This window comes from Hyperoodon ampullatus (genome assembly GCF_949752795.1).
Source record: "Hyperoodon ampullatus genome assembly, chromosome: 7".
Taxonomy (NCBI): domain Eukaryota; kingdom Metazoa; phylum Chordata; class Mammalia; order Artiodactyla; family Ziphiidae; genus Hyperoodon; species Hyperoodon ampullatus.
This window is the reverse complement of record NC_136920.1, coordinates 40,670,834-40,689,270: the sequence shown is the minus strand read 5'-3', so window position 1 is coordinate 40,689,270 and position 18,437 is coordinate 40,670,834. Positions and strand designations below refer to the sequence as shown.

Genomic DNA, 18,437 nt, shown 5'->3' with positions numbered 1-18,437 from the left:
AGAAATCAAAGAAGAAATTTAAAAAAATACTTGGAGACAAAGAAAACACAGTGATCCAAAATCTATGGGTTGCAGCAAAGGCAGTTCTAAGAGGGAAGTTTATAGCAATACAAACTTACCTCAGGAAACAAACAAAAAAACCTCAAATAACAACCTAACCTTACACCTAAAGGAACTAGAAAAAGAAGAAGAACAAAAAAAACAAAATTAGAAGGAAAGAAATCATAAAGATCAGAGCAGAAATAAATAGAGATTTAAAAAAATAGAAAAAAATCAATGAAACTAAGTGCTGGTTCTTTGAAAAGATAAACAAAATTGTACCATTAGATAGACTCATCAAGAAAAAAAGAGAAAGGGCCCAAATCAGTAAGGTCAGAAATGAAAAAGAAGTTACAACTGACACTACAGAAATACAAAGGCTCATAAGAGATTACTACTAATAACTTTATACCAATAAAATGGACAACCTAGAAGAAATGGACAAATTCTTAGAAACATACAATCTCCCAAGACTGAAGCAAGAAGAAATAGAAAATATCCACAGAGTAATTAACAGTAATGAAGTTGAATCAGTAATTTTAAAAACTCCCAAAAAACAAAATTCCAGGATCAGATGGCTTCACAGGTGAGTTCTACCACACATTTAGAGAAGAATTAACACCTATCCTTCTGAAACTATTCCAAAAAATTGCAGATGACGGTACTCTTCCAAACTCATCTACTAGGCTAGCCATCACCCTGATACCAAAACCAGGCAAAGATATCACAAAAAAAAAACAAACCACAGGCCAATATCACTGATGAACATAGAGGTAAAATCCTCAACAAAATACTAGCAAACAGGGGCTTCCCTGGTGGCACAGTGGTTAAGAATCCACCTGCCAATGCAGGGGACATGGGTTCGAGCCCTGGTCCGGGAAGATCCCACGTGCCGCGAAGCAACTAAGCCCACGCGTCACAACAACTGAGCCTGCACTCTACAGCCCATGAGCCACACCTACTGAAGCCTGCACGCCTACAGCCCGGGCTCCTCAACAAGAGAAGCCACCACAATGAGAAGCCTGCACACTGCAACAAAGAGTAGCCCCTACTTGCCACAACTGGAGAAGGCCCGCATGCAGCAATGAAGACCCAATGCAGCCAAAAAAAAATAAAAATAAATAAATTAATTAATTTAAAAAAATACTAGCAAACCAAATCCAACAATACATTAAAACAATCATACACCATGATCAAGTGTGATTTATACCAGGGATGCAAGAACAGTTCAACATTAGAAAATCAATATGATATGTCACATTAATAAACTGAAGAATAAAAACCATATGCTCATCTCAACAGATGCAGAAAAAACTTTTGACAAAATTCAACATCCATTTATTATAAAACTCTCCAGAAAGTGGGCATAGAGGGAACATACCTCATCATAATAAAGGTCATATATAACGTACCTACAGCTAACATCATACTCAATGGTGAAAAGCTAAAAGCATTTCCTCTAAGATCACGAACAAGACAAGGATTCCCACTCTTGCCACGTTTATTCAACATAGTATAGTAAGTCCTAGCAACAGCAATCAGAGAAGAAAAAGAAATAAAAGGCATCCAAATTGGAAAGGAAGAAGTAAAATTGTCACTGTTTGCATGATATTATACATGATAATATACAAAGAAAATCCTAAAGATACCAGCAAAAACCTATAGAGCTCATTAATTAATTTGGTAAAATTGCAGGGTACAAAATTAATATACAGAAATCTGTTGCATTTCTATACACTAACAACAAACTATCTGGTAGAAAAATTAAGGAAACAATCCCATTTACCAACACATCAAAAAGAATAAAATACCTAGGAATAAACCTACCTAAGGAGGTAAAACACCTGTACTCAGAAAACTATAAGACACTGTTGTCTTCCATGGAACTGAAGACAACCCAAACAGATAGGAAGATATACTATGGTAAGATGGATTGAAAGAATTAATACTGTTAAAATGTCCAAAGTATCCAAGGCTATCTACAGATTCAATGCAATCCCTATCAAAACAATGGCAATTTTCTCAGAACTATAACAAATAATTTTAAAATTTGTATGGAAACACAAAAGACCCCAAGTAGCCAAAACAATCTTGAGAAAGAAGAACAAAAATGGAGGTATCATGCTCCCTGACTTCAGACTATACTACAAAGCTACAGTAATCAAAACGGTGTAGTACTGGCACAAAAACAGATGCAAAGATTAATGGAACTGAATAGAGAGCTCAGAAATAAACCCATGCACCTATGTTCAATTAATCTATGATAAAGGGGCAAGAATACACAGTGGAGGAAAGACAGTCTCTTCAATAAACGGTGCTGGGAAAACTGAACAGTTACATGTAAAAGAATGAAATTAGAACATTTTCTCACACCATACACAAAAATAAACTCAAAATGGATTAAAGACCTAAGTGTAAGACCTGAAATTGTAAAACTCCTGGAAGAACACATAGGCAGAACACTATTTGACAGAAAACATAGCAATATTTCTTTGATCTGTCTCCTAAGGTAAAGGAAACAAAAGCAAAAATAAACAAACAGGATCTAAGTAAACTTAAAAGCTTTTGCACAGCAAAGGAAACCATTGACAAAAAAAAAAACAAAAACAAAAACACACAACTGAATGGGAGAAAATATTTGCAAATGATATAACCAATAAGGGGTTAATATTCAAAATATATAAACAGCTCATACAACTCACTATAAAAAAAAACCCCAAACAACCCAATTAAGAAATGGGCAGAAGACCTGAATAGAAATTTTTCCAAAGAAGACACACAGAAGGCCAATAGGCCCATGAAAATATGCTCAACATGGCTAATCAGGGAAATGTAAATCAAAACCACAATGAGGACTTCCCTGGTGGCACAGTGGTTAAGAATCCGCCTGCCAACTCAGGGGACATGGGTTCGAGCCCTGGTCCGGGAAGATCCCACATGCCACGGAGGAACTAAGCCCGTGCGCCACAACTACTGAGCCTGTGCTCTAGAGCCCATGAGCCACAACTACTGAGCCTACGTGCCACAACTACTGAAGCCTAGGCTCCTAGAGCCCACGCTCTGCAACAAGAGAAGCCTCCGCAACGAGAAGCCCACGCACTGCAACGAAGAGGAGCCCCTGCTCACCGCAACTAGAGAAAGCCTGAGTGCAGCAACAAAGACCCAAAGCAACCAAAAATAAATAAATTAATTAAAAGAAACAATAATACATAAATATAAATATATATACATTAAAAAAAAAACCACAATGAGCTATCACCTCACACCTGTCAAATGGCCATCATCAAAAACTACAAATAACAAATGTTGGTGAGGATGTGGAGAAAAGGGAACCGCTGGACACTGTGGCAGGAATGTCAAGTGGTGCAGCCACTGTGGAAAACACTATGGAGGTTCCTCAAAAAACTAAAAATAGAACTACCATATGACCCAGAAATTCCACTCCTGGGTATATATCCAAAGAGAACAATAACACTAACTTGAAAAGATATATGCACCCAATGTTCATAGCAGCATTATTTATAATAGCCAAGATATGGAAGCAACCTAAGTGTCCATCAACAGATGAATGGATAAAGAAAATGTGGTATAAATACACAGTTTATATTGAATATTAGCCCTAAAAAAGAATGAAATTTTGCCACTTGCAACAACATGGATGGACTTAGAGGGTATTATGCTCAGTGAAATAAGTCAGATAGAGAAAGACAAATACTGTATGACATCACTTATAAGTGGAATCTAAAAACTAAAACTAGTGAATATACCAAAACAGAAACACTCACAGATACAGAGAACAAACTAGTGGTTACCAGTGGGAAGAGGGAAGGGGGAGGGGCAAAATAGGGGTAGGGGAGTAAGAGGTACAAAGTACTGTATATAAAATAAATAAGCTACAAGGATATATCGTACAGCACAGGGAACATAGCCAATACTGTAAACTATAAGTGGATTATAATCAATAAAATTTTTGAATCACAATGTTATATACCTGAAACTAATACTGTAAATCAACTATACTTCAATTAAAAAAAAAGATAGTTGGTGATCAGAATGTTTTACAATCAAAATCTTATTAAGCCAGCAGTGTATTTATTCATGAAAAAAAATGAGGAAACTGAGGCTGAGTCACAGTATAAGTGTCCAAATCCCTGACAAGTAGAAAATCAGAGCTGAGACTGGAACCCAACTCTCCTTTCACTGCTCCACAGCTGCCTCTAATAAGATAAGGCACTTTGAGTATAGAGGTGGAGTTTTTCACTTCTTTTATGTTTCCCAAAATAGCACATCACTCAGTGCTGGTAAGGACTTGGGAGACAGATGTGACAAGAAGCAAGAGTCTAGACCTGGGCTTTCCCATATGGTAGCTGCAAGCCACAGTAGCTATGGAGCACTTGAAATTAGCTAGTCCAAATTGAGATGTGCTCTAAATGTAAAATACCAGATTTTTTGTTTGTTTGGTTGTTTTGCGGTACGCGGGCCTCTCACTGTTGTGGCCTCTCCCGTTGCGGAGCACAGGCTCCAGGAGCACAGGCTCCAGAAGCACAGGCTCCAGAGACACAGGCTCAGCGGCCATGGCTCACGGGCCCAGCTGCTCCGCGGCATGTGGGATCTTCCCGGACCGGGGCACGAACCCGTGTCCCCTGCATCGGCAGGCGGACTCTCAACCACTGCGCCACCAGGGAAGCCCCACACCAGATTTTGAAGACTTGGTACTTAGCATGTTAAACAGAATGTAAAATATCTCATTAATAAGTTTTTATATTGAATACATGTAGAAATAATATTTTAGACATATTGGGTAAAACAAAATATATTAAAATTAACCATGCCTGTTTCTTTTTTAATGTGACCACTAGAAAATTTAGAATTACATACATGTCTTGCATGTGTGGCTCACATTATATTTCTATTGGATACCATTGGTTTAGACCATCACTCCTCCACCCACTTCAGAAAAATCCTCTTCCCTTGAGTTTGTTTCACCCTCTCCCCTCCTCGTCATCGTGAGTACTCTGGTCCCCCAATCTCCTCTTCACTCTTCAAACACGTTGGCAACTCTACTGCAAGGTATGGCATCATCCTACATACCTCCAGCATTAGGAGATTCTCCTAATTCTATTCTAACATCTACAAGAAGATTCTCCCTCTACCTCAGTCTCCAGTAGAGCAGCCTGCTCTGACCACAACCTTCTCTCCTTCCTGTTTACTGTTCAACATCTCCCACTGGCCTCCTCAGTCCTTCCACTCCAACTCTCTCTACCTTTCCCAATCCATCATTCTCACATCCCTCCCTCTCCAGCCTGGGTTCCATAGCCCATCATGTCCCAAACACTCTTGCCAAGATTCTTCAAACTCCAGTGGCCTCTGTCTTTTAATCACATCTACTAGCAAAACCCTCACCCTGGATCAACAGCTCTTCACTTCCTCCCTGCCCAGACCTGAGACCTGAGCAGTCAGCACGGCAGGAGAACATCCCATGGCCGACACTCTCCAGAACAACAGCGCACACGGTTTCCAGTGCACATTCGAGAGGGCCCTCCGGACTGCCCACCTTAATGTATTGTTCACGTAAATTCACCCTTCCTTTCTCCATGGTTATTATGTCCCTCCAATCTCTCTTTTTTTTTTTGCAGTACGTGGGCCTCTCACCACTGTGGCCTCTCCCGTTGCAGAGCACAGGCTCCGGACGTGCAGGCGCATCGGCCATGGCCCACGGGCCCAGCCGCTCCACGGCACGTGGGATCCTCCCGGACCAGGGCACGAACCCGCATCCCCTGCACCAGCAGGTGGACTCTCAACCACTGCGCCACCAGGGAATCCCCCCTCCAATCTCTTTGACCTCCAAATTCCTCCTCATTCCCAGCAGACGACCTCGTCCTCCTGGGACACCACTGAGCACCCTCTCCTGCTTGCAACGCCCTGTGGCTCCTGGGCCACCACACTCACCCAATGTTCTCATCAGCTCCTTTTCTGCCGGCAGAGAGGAAACGCCGCCCTTCTCCCCACATGCTGGGGAGGCACACCTGCCTGTGGGGACCAAGGGTGGCAGAGGAGGGCAAGATGCCGGCTGGGGAAGCCCTGGAATCAGAAGACCCAGGTACTGTTTCAGCTGCGCCAGGCCCTAGCTGAACAACAGCGCAAATCCCCTCCCCTCTCTGAGCCACTATTTCCTCATTTGTAATTAAGGATTATCATGGCTTGGCTGTTAATGATTCAATTAAAAAAAAATGTAGGTGAGAGAGCTTGACGGCCAGGAACAATTCCAGGGGGCACAGGAGCTCCCTTCTCTGATTTTTCTCCCAGACTCAATCCAGTCTCTCCCCCCATTCAACAAGCATTTGGGAAAGTAAGTCAAGGGGACTGACACTGATGGAGCACCAGCCCGGAGTCACACATGCTACATGCAAATCCATAATTAGCTCCTTTGGCATCTGATCAGCTCCACCCAATCTCTTCTCAGAGCCCCGCAGAGAAGGCCCGGCAAACCCACCTCCCCAGTCAGCAGACTGGACCAAGGGGAACCACCTGATCTAATCTAGCTATTGTCAATCTTTGAATATTAGACCATTTGGGGAAGCTTTTAAAAATCCTACCCTGGACTATGAGTTTAGAATCTTTGGGGGTGAGACCAAAGCTTCTGTGATTTTTTTTTTTTTTTTTTTTGGTATGTGGGCCTCTCACTGTCGTGGCCTCTCCCGCTGCGGAGCACAGGCTCCAGACGCACAGGCTCAGCGGCCATGGCTCACGGGCCCAGCTGCTCCACGGCATGTGGGATCCTCTCGGACCGGGGCACGAACCCATGTCCCCTGCATCGGCAGGCGGACTCTCAACCACTGCGCCACCAGGGAAGCCCACCTCTGTGCCTTTTAAAAGTCCCCACATGATTCTAGTGTACAGCCAAGACTGAAAACCACTGAACAAATCCACACTAAGGGGTTAGCAGCTGAAGCCCAGACCCACTTCCTAGGGGCATTTAACATTGCCTAAACCAAAGGAATGAAGGGCCATTGTGTGAAAAAGGAATGTTTGAGGCCCTGTGACAGCCTTTCAGCAAGATATTTGGGGGAAATGGGCTCTTTCTGGCATCCCTCAAATTTTATTATATCTGGTCCTATTTCTAGAGATGCTTTTGGGTTAGGGAGGAAGATCGAGTGACCTAAGTATTTCCCTTTGCCTCCTCTACTGTCTGCAATGTTATAAGGCAATGGTTCTCAACATTTAGTTGCATCAGAACCACCTGGAGGGCTTATTGAAACAATTGCTGGGCCCCATCCCTAGTCTCTCATTCAGCAGGTCTGGGGTGAGGCCCTAGAGTTTGCATCACTAACAAGTTCCTAGGTAATGCTGCTGCTGGTCCCAGGACGACACCCTTAGAACTCTGGGCAAAGGGGACACTGAGGATGCTCCTAGGAGCCCTGAAAGCTGGCCCCTCCTCTCCTTCCCGAGCACAGTTAATACCACTTCTGCCAGGCAGGGGAAGAGCCTCTGCTGCAGAACGTCTCATCTTGGAGAAGGGAAGACTTGAGACACCCAATCATTGCCAGAACAAGCGCCAGTGTGTAAAGATTGAAAGAAGATGGGTTCCGGTGAAGAGAACTGAGAGAGTGTGTATATAAACGCATGCATTCATAGACCTGGAGTCAGGCAGACTTATCCTCAACATTTAAGTCTGCCAATAACAGCTGTGTGATCTGGGGTAAATTTGTTTCTTTCAGAATCTGTTACCGTACCAATGAAATAAGTATACTATAATAGGGTTGTGCCCACCTCCAGCAGCAGAATGAAGTTTAAGGGAGGCAAGACATATGAGGAGCTTATCACAGTTTCTAACACTTGGTGCCCATTCAATCATTATTGAACGATTATTCTTCAAAGACTGAGAATTCTTTGAAGATGCACTGAGCTGCTTATTGAGGTAGTGAGCTCCCCATCCTCATGGGTGTGTAAGGAGAAGCTGGAGTTGTACCAGGGACTGAAGCAGTAGATCTGAGATTGAGAGCTGCAGTGTTGTGTGAAGGAGGCTCGTTCTTCCAGCCCAAATTACATAACACGTATAGAACTTGAATCAGCATTTGTAAATCTGTGATCCACTTGTGGAGGTGTAGCAAGAGATTGGGTGACCCGAAATTCCTCCCTGTGGAATTCCTTCTGGAATCTTTCTGACTTAAGCAAGAGCCACCCTTGCTAGAAAGCCAAACACTTTTCTGAATGATCACAGGCTACGGTCAAGTCACTGCTGTGTTTCTACTCGGATGTCAAGGAAGCCAGGTATGGCAAAGGTGGCTGCCTGGCCCTGCCCAAGCATGGGGGATGGGGTGCTGCTGGGTTTTCCCTCTGCAGATCTGGGCTGCAGGACTTATGGCGGGCCTGAGTCAGTGGCCAGCCTGGGGAACCAGGAGGTGGGGTGCTCCTCAGACACTTCTGTGGAAATGTGTGTGGAACAGGAGGATGAAGGAGGAAATGAGGTGGCTGACCTCCCAACAATTCTTTTTACAGGATGCCTGAAGGCACTTGGAAGAGGGGTGTCGAGTGATCAAAAGATAATTCAGGCACACACGTGACTGGGTACCACAGTTAGAGTACAAAGCTCCTCCTTCAACGGGACTAAAGGGCCAATTGGTCTTCATCCTACAGGTCTTAGTTTAAACATCACTTCTTCCAGGAAGCCTTCCACAGTCCCTCAACACCAGGTTAGGGGTCCCAGCTCTGGGTTCCCATGGCTCTCTGTCCCTCTCTATCAGTTTATCCCTGTCCATTGTAATTTCTCTTGATTAATGCTCCATCCTCCCAGATCAACTTTCAGCTATGAACACAGGGGCTGGTCTATCTTGTTCTTCATTGACTCCCCTGGGCCTGGCACAGTGCCTGGCACTTTGGGTTTCCCGTAAACATCTGATGAAAGAATGAATGTCTTTAGGCAAGTCTCTCAACCTCTCTGAGCCTCGTTTTCCCCATCTATAAAATGGGGACTAATAATACCTATTTGCAGGATTACTGTGAAGTTGCATGGGAAAGCAGCTGTTACAGTGCTTGGCACAAAGTATGTGGTGCTCAATAAATAGTCACAGATATTATTGCCTTGTAATTGTTATTAACAATTATAAAAACTCAGGAGGTACTGGCTTTTCTTCTCTTCAGTTGGCTAGAGACTATTATTAGTGATCTTTCTAGACTACATATCTTGCTGTGTCTCTCCTGGCTCCGAAAGACCTAAAAAGTCTCACCTCAACCTTCTTTTCCTTCCCCATCTCCCAAGACCCCTTGCCACCCCCCAATTCCAGTGGCACCAGACTGTGGACCACTGTGGCTTACTCCCTCTAGCTCAGCTCAGATCACCCATCCCCATTCTCAGCCTTCTGCTCACTCCTAAAGGCCCATCTTAAATGTCACTCCTCTGCCAGGCCCCACTCGGCTCCCACAGCACAGTTCCCAGCTGGCTTTGCATTCGTGTTGGATGAGTGACTGCCCATCTCCCCCGCTAGAAGGAGCAGGCAAGCTCACACTGAGATCCAAATCGCCAGCACCCCAGCAGTGTGTGACATGACGGATGGCTCATTCCAACTGGGGCTGCCAAACTGAATTGACAGTCTACCTGACATAAAAGAACAAGCTCTGGTTCAGGGACTCCTGAACTCCCATCCCAGAGTATGCAGAAGGCCTGCTTGAGGAAGGCAAGAGGAAAGAGCGGGTCTGGTGTTCCGCTTTGGGGCATTGGCCTCCAAAAGGAATGTCATCCAGTCCCACAGTGAGCCTGGGGTGGGGATATTGCAATAGGACAGAAGGGCAAACAGCCAGAGAAGGCTCACGTTAGGTCCCCTGGCCAGTGTCTGGTGCCGAGGGACCCACATCTCCCTCCTGATCCCCTGGCACTAGTGTAAGACTCTATCAGAGGAAATATTCCAGCACTTAAGATCCAAGACCTTCCCAAGCCCCAGTCCTTTAACTGTTAAGATAACTTATCAGATTGAATATGAAGAAATTGACCAGAGCTGAAAAACTTGACTTAACTAAAGAATTGTCACCCACTACTGGCCCCAAGAGCGAGAAGGTGGCAGTGCTGTGTCTGTGCTCATTATTTCCTGTCGCTCAGAACCTTCCTCCTCCCGGCTCACCTGGCTTCCTCCTACTTTGCCTTCGAGGCTTCTTCTTTGAGAAGACTCCTTCCAACTCTCAGCTGAGCTAAATGCTTTTCTCAGTACTCCCTGGGCATCTGACCTCAAATCATCTGGGTAGGATCTGACCTCCCCTCTGGGTCATGTGATTCCTCCCACTGCAGGGACCGTGCTGAGTACCCCTGGCTCCTGGCATGGTGCTCCTGACACCGTAGGTGCTCAGGAACCATTTAGTGAACCAAACCAAACTTCAAAGCAAAGCAGCCTTCTCTCTTGACCTAAGCCCGGTGGCAGAGTATCATGGGTTTGTCAGGATTAAACTACAAATAAGGTATAAGCGAGACTTGTCTGCATACAGTGGTGGGTGTTCTGAGAACGGAAGATGGGAGAAAGGTGCACGGTTCATGCCCAGCTCTTTCCCTAAGATAAGTTGAATGGGGGGGACGTGGAAATGGTCTAGTCCAGGAACTCTCTACCTGGCCACACCTTAGAGTCACCCCAGGAGCCTAACTTGAAACGAAACAGTGTTGGGTCCTGCCCTCAAAGAGATGGATGTAACCATCTGGGGTAGGGTGTGGGCATCTGTAGGTCTTACAAGCCCTCCAGGAGGTTCTCATGTGCAGCCCTGGCTGAGAACCGCTAAACAGCCCACCCTCCTGGCCCTGTGCACTCAGAGAATGAAGGTGACTCCATATACAGGGCTTACTGCCAGCACGGGACTGGAACCAGCCCCTCAGGCCCTGCCCCTTCCCAGCTGGGGACTCCCCAGGAAGCCCCAGAGCAGCGGGGTTCCTCTAGGATCAGCATGTCACTGGCCTGAGCTGCCCCTAGGGATGTGCCTCAGCAGGGGAAAGGCCACTGTGCTTCCTGGACCACAGTGAACAGCAGGAATGTTCTGTGCTCGCTTTACGGTCCAGTGTGTCCTTTCCCCTTTGCCCACAGGGCTGACCGGTGCCTTCCCAGCCCAGCAAACCAGTTATGGGAGAAAATCATTGCCCAAACTCACACTTGCCAATGATGCCTCTCTCCCACTCCCATTTCCGCTAGGTAAGTAAATACTTTCTGACCCTGAGACTGTGTTCCAGGGAAAACCCAGGTGCAGGCAGCCCAGTGTTTGAGAGCACAGGCTACGGGGGTGCAGTGTCAGTGGGGTCTCTGAGTGGGGGACCAGTTAAGTTTCCAGTAGGTGCCTACCAAGGCAACTCTCCCACTTCCCCACTTCCTCTTCCTTCGCTTAGCACACCCAGACCCTGCCAGGCCCCAAGAGGATGCATGAACCTAGGCTTTTTTTTTTTGGTTAGGATGGGTTTTTGTTGCTGCGCGCGGGCTTTCTCTGGTTGCGGTACGCGGGCTTCTTACTCCAGTGGCCTCTCTTGCTGCAGAGCACGACCTCCAGGCGCACGGGCTTCAGTGGTTGTGGCACACGGGCCCAGTAGTTGTGGCTCACGGGCTCTAGAGCGCAGGCTCAGTAGCTGTGGCGCACGGGCCTAGTTGCTCTGCGGCATGTGGGATCCTCCCAGACCAGGGCTCGAACCCGTGTCCCCTGCATTGGCAGGCGGATTCTTAACCACTGCACCACCAGGGAAGTCCTGAACCTAGTTTTTGAGCACTTACTGTATGCCTAAAACTTTCTTCTCCACCCTGTCCTGCTGTATACCCTTACTCATCTTTCAAGACTCAACCTCACCTTCTTCATTCCCGTTCCCCAGGTAGGAGGATGCTTCCCGGTGACGGTGACCGACAGAAGCAACACACATTCGGGAAGGACTCAACTTCAGTCCAGGCTGACAGAGATTACAGCAAAGTTATTTATTTGTAACATGCATCTTGACTTTAGATATATCGGAATATTAAAAGTAAAAAAAAAAAAAGTCTTAGAGCAGATGAAATAAATAGGTGTCCTTAAGTCCTGGGGACAATGGAGAAAGGAGAGTCTCCTGACTGCAGCCCCTTCCCAGACCAGCAGAGAATATACTCAGGACTCCCTTGGAGACCAGAAATGAAGAAATTTGGGTGACTTTCTGGTTGATTCCGCCCCTCCCTCAATAGCTTCAGTGTAATCCCCCAGGCATTTTTTGAGTACTACCCCCAAGGGGAGGAGGTGTGTGTGCAGGGGGTACCTGTCGGCCTGGAGGTGGCCCCCGGCCTTCCTCATCCTCCATACAATGTGCATATCAACAGCACTGCACTCAGCACCCTGCATTAGGGCTCTGTTCTCCCCCCAGGGAGGGCTAAAATCTGAAAGCTGACATGTCCATCAGAAGGGGGCTAGCTAAGGAAAAAGTAGCATGTGGAGGGTTTCCCTGGTGGTGCAGTGGTTGGGAGTCCTGCCGATGCAGGGGACGCGGGTTCGTGCCCCGGTCCGGGAAGATCCCACATGCCGTGGAGCGGCTGGACAGGTGAGCCATGGCCGCTGAGCCTGCGCATCCGGAGCCTGTGCTCCGCAACGGGAGAGGCCACAACAGTGAGAGGCCTGTGTACCGCAAAAAAAAAAAAAAAAAGTAGCATGTGGATACAATGACATATGGATAGCAGTTGAGAGGAATGAGCAAGATCTAGGCTATCAACATGGACAGAGCTCAAAAACTGCTGTAAAAAGGGAATTCCCTAGCGGTCCAGTGGTTAGGACTTGGCGCTCTCGCTGCCAAAGGCCCAGGTTCAATCCCTGGTCAGGGACCTAAGATCCCACAAACAGTGTGGCATGGCCAAAAATAAATAAATAAATAAATTGCTGTGAAAAGTAAGTTGCTGAGTAACAAGCACAGCATGACTGCATTTTTTTTATTGCATTTTTAAAAGCACACCCAAGCACCACTCTTTTGGGTGGGTACCTTTATAGGTATGCAAGATCATTGTCTATAAATCAGAGAGGACAGTGCAGAGAGAGACCACGCCTCATTTGTTTCACCTGGGCCAGTGCAGAGCCTGATACACCATAACTGCTTAATAACTGTGGACGGCTGCATAGGTGACCAGTGGGGCTTTGTCCTGGCTTGATGGATCCCGGTGTCTCCCCGGGGCCTCCAGGGGATTCCTCCAACACCAGCTCTCCCTCCCCTCCCATGGCACCTCCAGCTAATCCAGAACCCATAGCTCCATCTGGTTGTGGCTGCTCTGGCCTATCAACTCCCTCCCCAGACCCAGGCTCAGCCCCCATGCTGCCCCTCTGTTCTCCTGGGCACTGGGCCATGAGTGACTCAGTGGGGCTAGCTCCTCCATCCCTGGCTCCACCCTGGTCAAGTGGGGATGTTAAAGGGCACTCGTGTGTGTATTCATGTGTGCATGTGTGTGGCTGTGTGCACATGCTGGGGGAGCGGGCTGTTTTTTAGAAGCTGAGGTTGGAGCACAGGAAGCAAGCTGACTTGGCCTGGGCCATTAGCTAAACTTTCCTACTTAACAATAGGTCCTACTGTATAGCACAGGGAAATATATTCAATATCCTATGATAAACCTGAATGGAAAAGAATATTTAAAAAAGAATATATATATATATATATATATATATATATATATATATATATATATATGAATCACTTAGCTGTATGGCAGAAATTAACACAACATTGTAAATCAACTATACTTCAATTAAAAACAAACAAACAAAAAAACCAACAACAAAAAACCCCAAAACTTTCCTGCTTGAGTCTTGGATCATCTGCTTCCAAATGAGCAGGAGCACTGATGAGGAGGAGGCCTGATGGATAACTTCCCATGTTGAGAGCTGAGAAAGGAAACGAACAAGGGTCCTAGAAAAGCGCTCCACCTTGGCCAGGTGCGGGAGGCCTGCCAGCTTTCAGAGGGGATATGCCTTTAAGTCCCTGTCTTATTCAGCTTGAGCTGTTATAACAAAATACCAAAAACTGGGGGGCCTAAACAACAGACATTTACTTCTCACAGCTGTGGAAGCTGCAAAGTCCAAGGTCAAGGTGGCAACACACTCAGTTCTTGGTGAGGACCCCCTTCCCATCTTGCAGATGGCCGCCTTCCTGCTGTATCCTCACATGTAGAGAGAGGGAGTGCTGGTCTCTTCCTCTTATTATAAAGACACTAATCCCCTCATGGAAGTCCCACCCTCATGACCTCATCTCAACTTAATTGCCTCCCAAAGGTCCCACCCAACTACACGTACCATTATACTGGGAGCTAGGGCTTCAACATATGAATTTCTGGGGGACACAAACATTCAGTCCATAACATCCTGCCCCTGGCCCCCCAAAATTCATGCAATGAATTCTTGCATGCAAAATACATTCATTCCATCCAAACAGCTCCAAAAGTCTTAACTCCTTTCAGAGACTTGGGGTATGATTCATCTTGAAAGAAAATTATTCTCCAGCTGTGAACCTGTGAAACCAGGTAGGTTATGTACTTCCAAAATGCAGTGGTGGGACAAGCATGGGATAGATATTCCCACTGCAAAAAGAAGAAATCCGAAGTAAGAAGGAGTGACGGGTCCCAAGTGAGCCCCAAACCTAGCAAGGTAAATGCCGTTAGCTCTTTGGTTTGATGCTCTGCCTTCTGGACCTACCGGGGCGGTGGTCTTGCCTTTAGGACCCACTGAGACAGGGGTGCACCCTCACCCCTGCAGCTCTGCTGGGCATTTCCATGTCCCCCAGAGACTCTGCAAGGCCTCCATCTTGCCTGTTGAAACCAAGGCAATGCCCCACCCCCGCCTTTTGAAACCGAGGAGACAGCTCTGATGCTGGCTGAATTGCCTTCAGAGTCATTCTTTTCTTAGCCTGAAAAATAGTGTACACAGCTAAACAGCGATACAGTCAGCCCTGTAGGATCTATCAAATCTGACAGCCTTCCCTCATTCCATTCTGTCTTCACCCCCTTCAGTTACACTGGAGTTGTTTCTCCTGGGGTGGCTGATTAGGCCCGTGGTTCACACCCAGGCTAATCTTATCAAACAGTGTTTGGCCTCAATCTACATGTTCTCTTCTGAACATGCTCTCATTTTTCGTAACACAGATAGGCTGAGAATTTTCCACATCTTTAAGTTCTAGTTCCTTTTTGCTTAAGAATTCCTTCTTCAAGTCATTTCTCTCTTCTTGCATTTCACTATAAGCAGAGAGGAGGGACCAAGTTGCTCCTTCGACACTCCTTAATATCTCCTCAGCTAAATATCTAATTTCTCCTCACTCCCAAGCTCTACCTTCCACAGAACACTAGAACATGAACACAGCTCAGCCAAGTTCTTTGCCACTTTCTAACAAGGATCACCTTTTCTCTATTGTCCAGTAACATGTTCCTCATTTCCATCTGAAACCTGACCAGAATGGCCCTTAGGGTCCATATTTCTAGCATGTACTTCAAAACTCCTCCGCTTCTACCCATTACTCAGTCCCAAAGCTGCTTTCACATTTCTGGGTATTTGTTACAGCAGCACTTTACTTCTCGGTACCAATTTCTGTCTTAGCTAGGGCTACTATCACAAAATACCATAGACTGGGTGCCTTAAACAACATAGTTCTGGAAGCTGGGACATCAAGATCAAGGTGACGGCAGATTTGGAGGACTCTCTTCCTGGCTTGCAGAGAGCTGCCATCTTGCTTCATCCTCACATGGCAGAAAGAGATAGAGAGAGGGATCTCTGGTGTCTCTTCCTCTTCTTATAAGGACACTACCCCCATCGTGGAGGCCCCACCATCATGACCTCCTCTAAACCTAACTGCCTTCCAAAGGCTCCACCTCCAAATGCCATCACATTGGGGGCTGAGGTTTCAACATGTGAATTTCAGGGGGACACAAACATTCAGTCCATAACAGTCCCGTTTATAGAGAAAAGGCCTCAAATGCTGGGTGTTTGTGTGTTTGTGTTTGTGGAGCATGCTTTCATGCAGACTTCAGTGTAAATGATGAATATCTGACTTTCTGGGTGGAAGCTTTGGGCAGAGGCTGAAGAGGCAGAGAATGGAGGGAGCTGCTGAGGGGAGGAGGCCCCCTCTACATCATCAGTGCTGGCCCTGAAGCACAGGCCCCCATCAGGCAGGTGCACACCCACTCACTATCCTTAAGGGGTAGACTCTGGCTGGCACTGGACAAGCGCTGGGAATCTGTCTTCCTGGAGTTTACAGCTTTGCAGGAGTCACTATTCAATGGAGAACTGCAAAACTTTGAACCTTCCTCCTGGTTTTGCACGTGCTTCCTCTTTACCTAGGATGCGCTGTGTTCCCTCTGTCCCATTCCCCTAGCTGCTCCTGTCCATCTGTCACTGGGTAGGTGCAGCTCCCTTTGGGAGGCTTGGCCTCATTCCCCTGAGCCTCTAGGGCTTCCAGAACTTTGGCACTTCCTGCCTCTCAGGACTCGCCACTCCAAGCCGGCACTCTTGTCTGCTCGTCTGAGGACAGGACTGTGAACCATGGTATCCCCAGTACGATTGTGGCCTGCTTCCTGGAAGCAGAGGGTGCCATGAATGAGTGAGTGAATAAATGAATTATACACTGTGGTGAATCGTTGGTCCTTGAATGCCTGGGACAGCTGTACAGATGTTGCATGAGAATGCCTGATTGGAGACACATGTTGAAGGGTTGAAAAATGATAGAAAAGGTCACTGCAAGGCCAAACACACCCACCCACCTGATGGACTAGCTGGCTATTCCTTGCTCCACAGACAGCCAGAGGCACATGCCCCCTCCCAGTCCTTTTGGGTTTCTGAGATCTGCAGCCTCCAAAGCTGGGCTCTAGCTAGAGAGGTGTAAAGGTCAAGTGTGCTAGATTGCCCAGGTTTAAATCCTAACTCCACCACGGCCTAGCTGGTGACGGCTGTGCATCAGTTTCCTCACTTGTGAAACAGGGATAAGAGTGGCACTTTTTTCATTGGGTTGCTCCGAGGATTTAATGAAAGAAGTGTTGTCAAGCCCCAGGGACAGTGAGCGCAAACGTGCTTAGTAAGCACCGCCTCTTACTATAGACCCTCCCACCGCCAGTGGCCCTGCACTGGTGAGTCTCCACAGTTCAGATGACTAATCTGTAAAATGAGAATGGTCATAAGGATCATGATTAAATGAGAAAGTAGAACTGCATTCTAATCTGCGGTTTGGGTCCATGGTAGTCTGTGGGGCTGTGCACTACATGCAGACTCACCAAGCCGGGGGATTCTGGGGACAGCTCATCCAAACCCTCCGCTCCGGGGAGAGCGGTGAGGACCACAGCCGGCCTGAGGGATTCAGGCCCCAACACCCAACCCAAACCCCTACAACCCCTTCTCTTCGAGACAGTCTGCTGGGGGTTCCTCTGAGAGGTGGGGAGGCCTACAGCACCAGGGACCAGCGTCAGGGACCAGGGAAGGCGCCGGAAGGAGAGGGGGAGGGTCCCCGCAGTAGGGGGCGGGGCCCGTGTGCCCGGGGGGTCGCGGATGCCTGGGCTGCAGCCTGGTTATTCCAGGAAAAAGAAATAAAAAATGCTGCAGAGGAGGCGGCCACCGGGCCGAGCCGGTTATCTTCCGGGCGCCTTCCGGCTCTGATAACGCCCGGGGCGGGGCGCGTACCCAGAGTGACCCGGGAGCCGGCCTGGGGGATCCTCGCGGGGCCCGGTCCCCGCTCCAGGCCGCGCCCAGCCCCGCGGAAAGCTGTGGTTCGCCCCGCGACCCCCGCCCCCCGCCCGGTCCGGCCCTTGCTTACTCTGCAGACAGCGGGCAGCGGCCAAGCAGAGGGCGAAGACTCCCAGCGAGAGGCCGTGGCTCTTCCTCCTCGGGCTCGGCAGAGGCCTCATGAGCAAACCCCGCGCGCCGCCGGCCCGGCATTGGCGTCCCGGGCGGCGCGGCGCGGCGCGGCCCCGGCTGTGCGCTCACGTGGCAGCCGCTGCAGCTCCTGGCCGCCCGCCTGCCCGCTCCTCCTCCTCCGCTGCCTCCTGCCTGTCCTGTGAGGCCAGATGCAGATGAGCTGGTGTACTCCGGTTGAACCAGTTCCCAAGGAGTGGGGAAGGAAGAGGAGACCGGGAGGGAGGAAGGGAGGGAGAGAGAGGAAGCAGTTGGAACGCACACACTCAGAGGTAAATAATAAGAAAAAATGAGTAGTCTCCTTCCGTTCACACCCACTTGACTGGTATTGATTCAAAATTCAGCTGGACGCTGGGTGGCAGAAGGAAGGGAAGGTATTAGCTGTTGCCTGAGGACCAAGAGGGACCATCTAATGGCTCCATGTGAAATGAGAAGGCTTTCAGGTAGGTGAAATGACAGCCTAGGGTGAGAGGGGTGAGAAGAGGACAAGGGAGCCTCAGGCTGCTCTGGGTGGAGCCACTGCACAGTGATGATAGCTATCCACCATGTACTGTCCAGCC

The 18,437-nt window shown here is 47.8% G+C and overlaps 1 protein-coding gene across 1 annotated transcript in view; it reads right to left on the bottom strand.

Moving 5' to 3' along the window:
- VSTM5 (V-set and transmembrane domain containing 5) overlaps positions 1 to 17,973 on the bottom strand; it is a gene marked incomplete at its 3' end in the record, with an annotated part of 28,629 nt that extends 10,656 nt beyond the window's left edge. The window contains exon 1 of the mRNA XM_079708393.1: positions 17,780 to 17,973. Coding sequence (XP_079564519.1) covers positions 17,780 to 17,870 — 91 coding nt within the window. The 5' untranslated portion in view covers positions 17,871 to 17,973. The remainder of the gene's footprint in view (positions 1 to 17,779) is intronic.
- Positions 17,974 to 18,437: the final 464 nt, after the last annotated feature.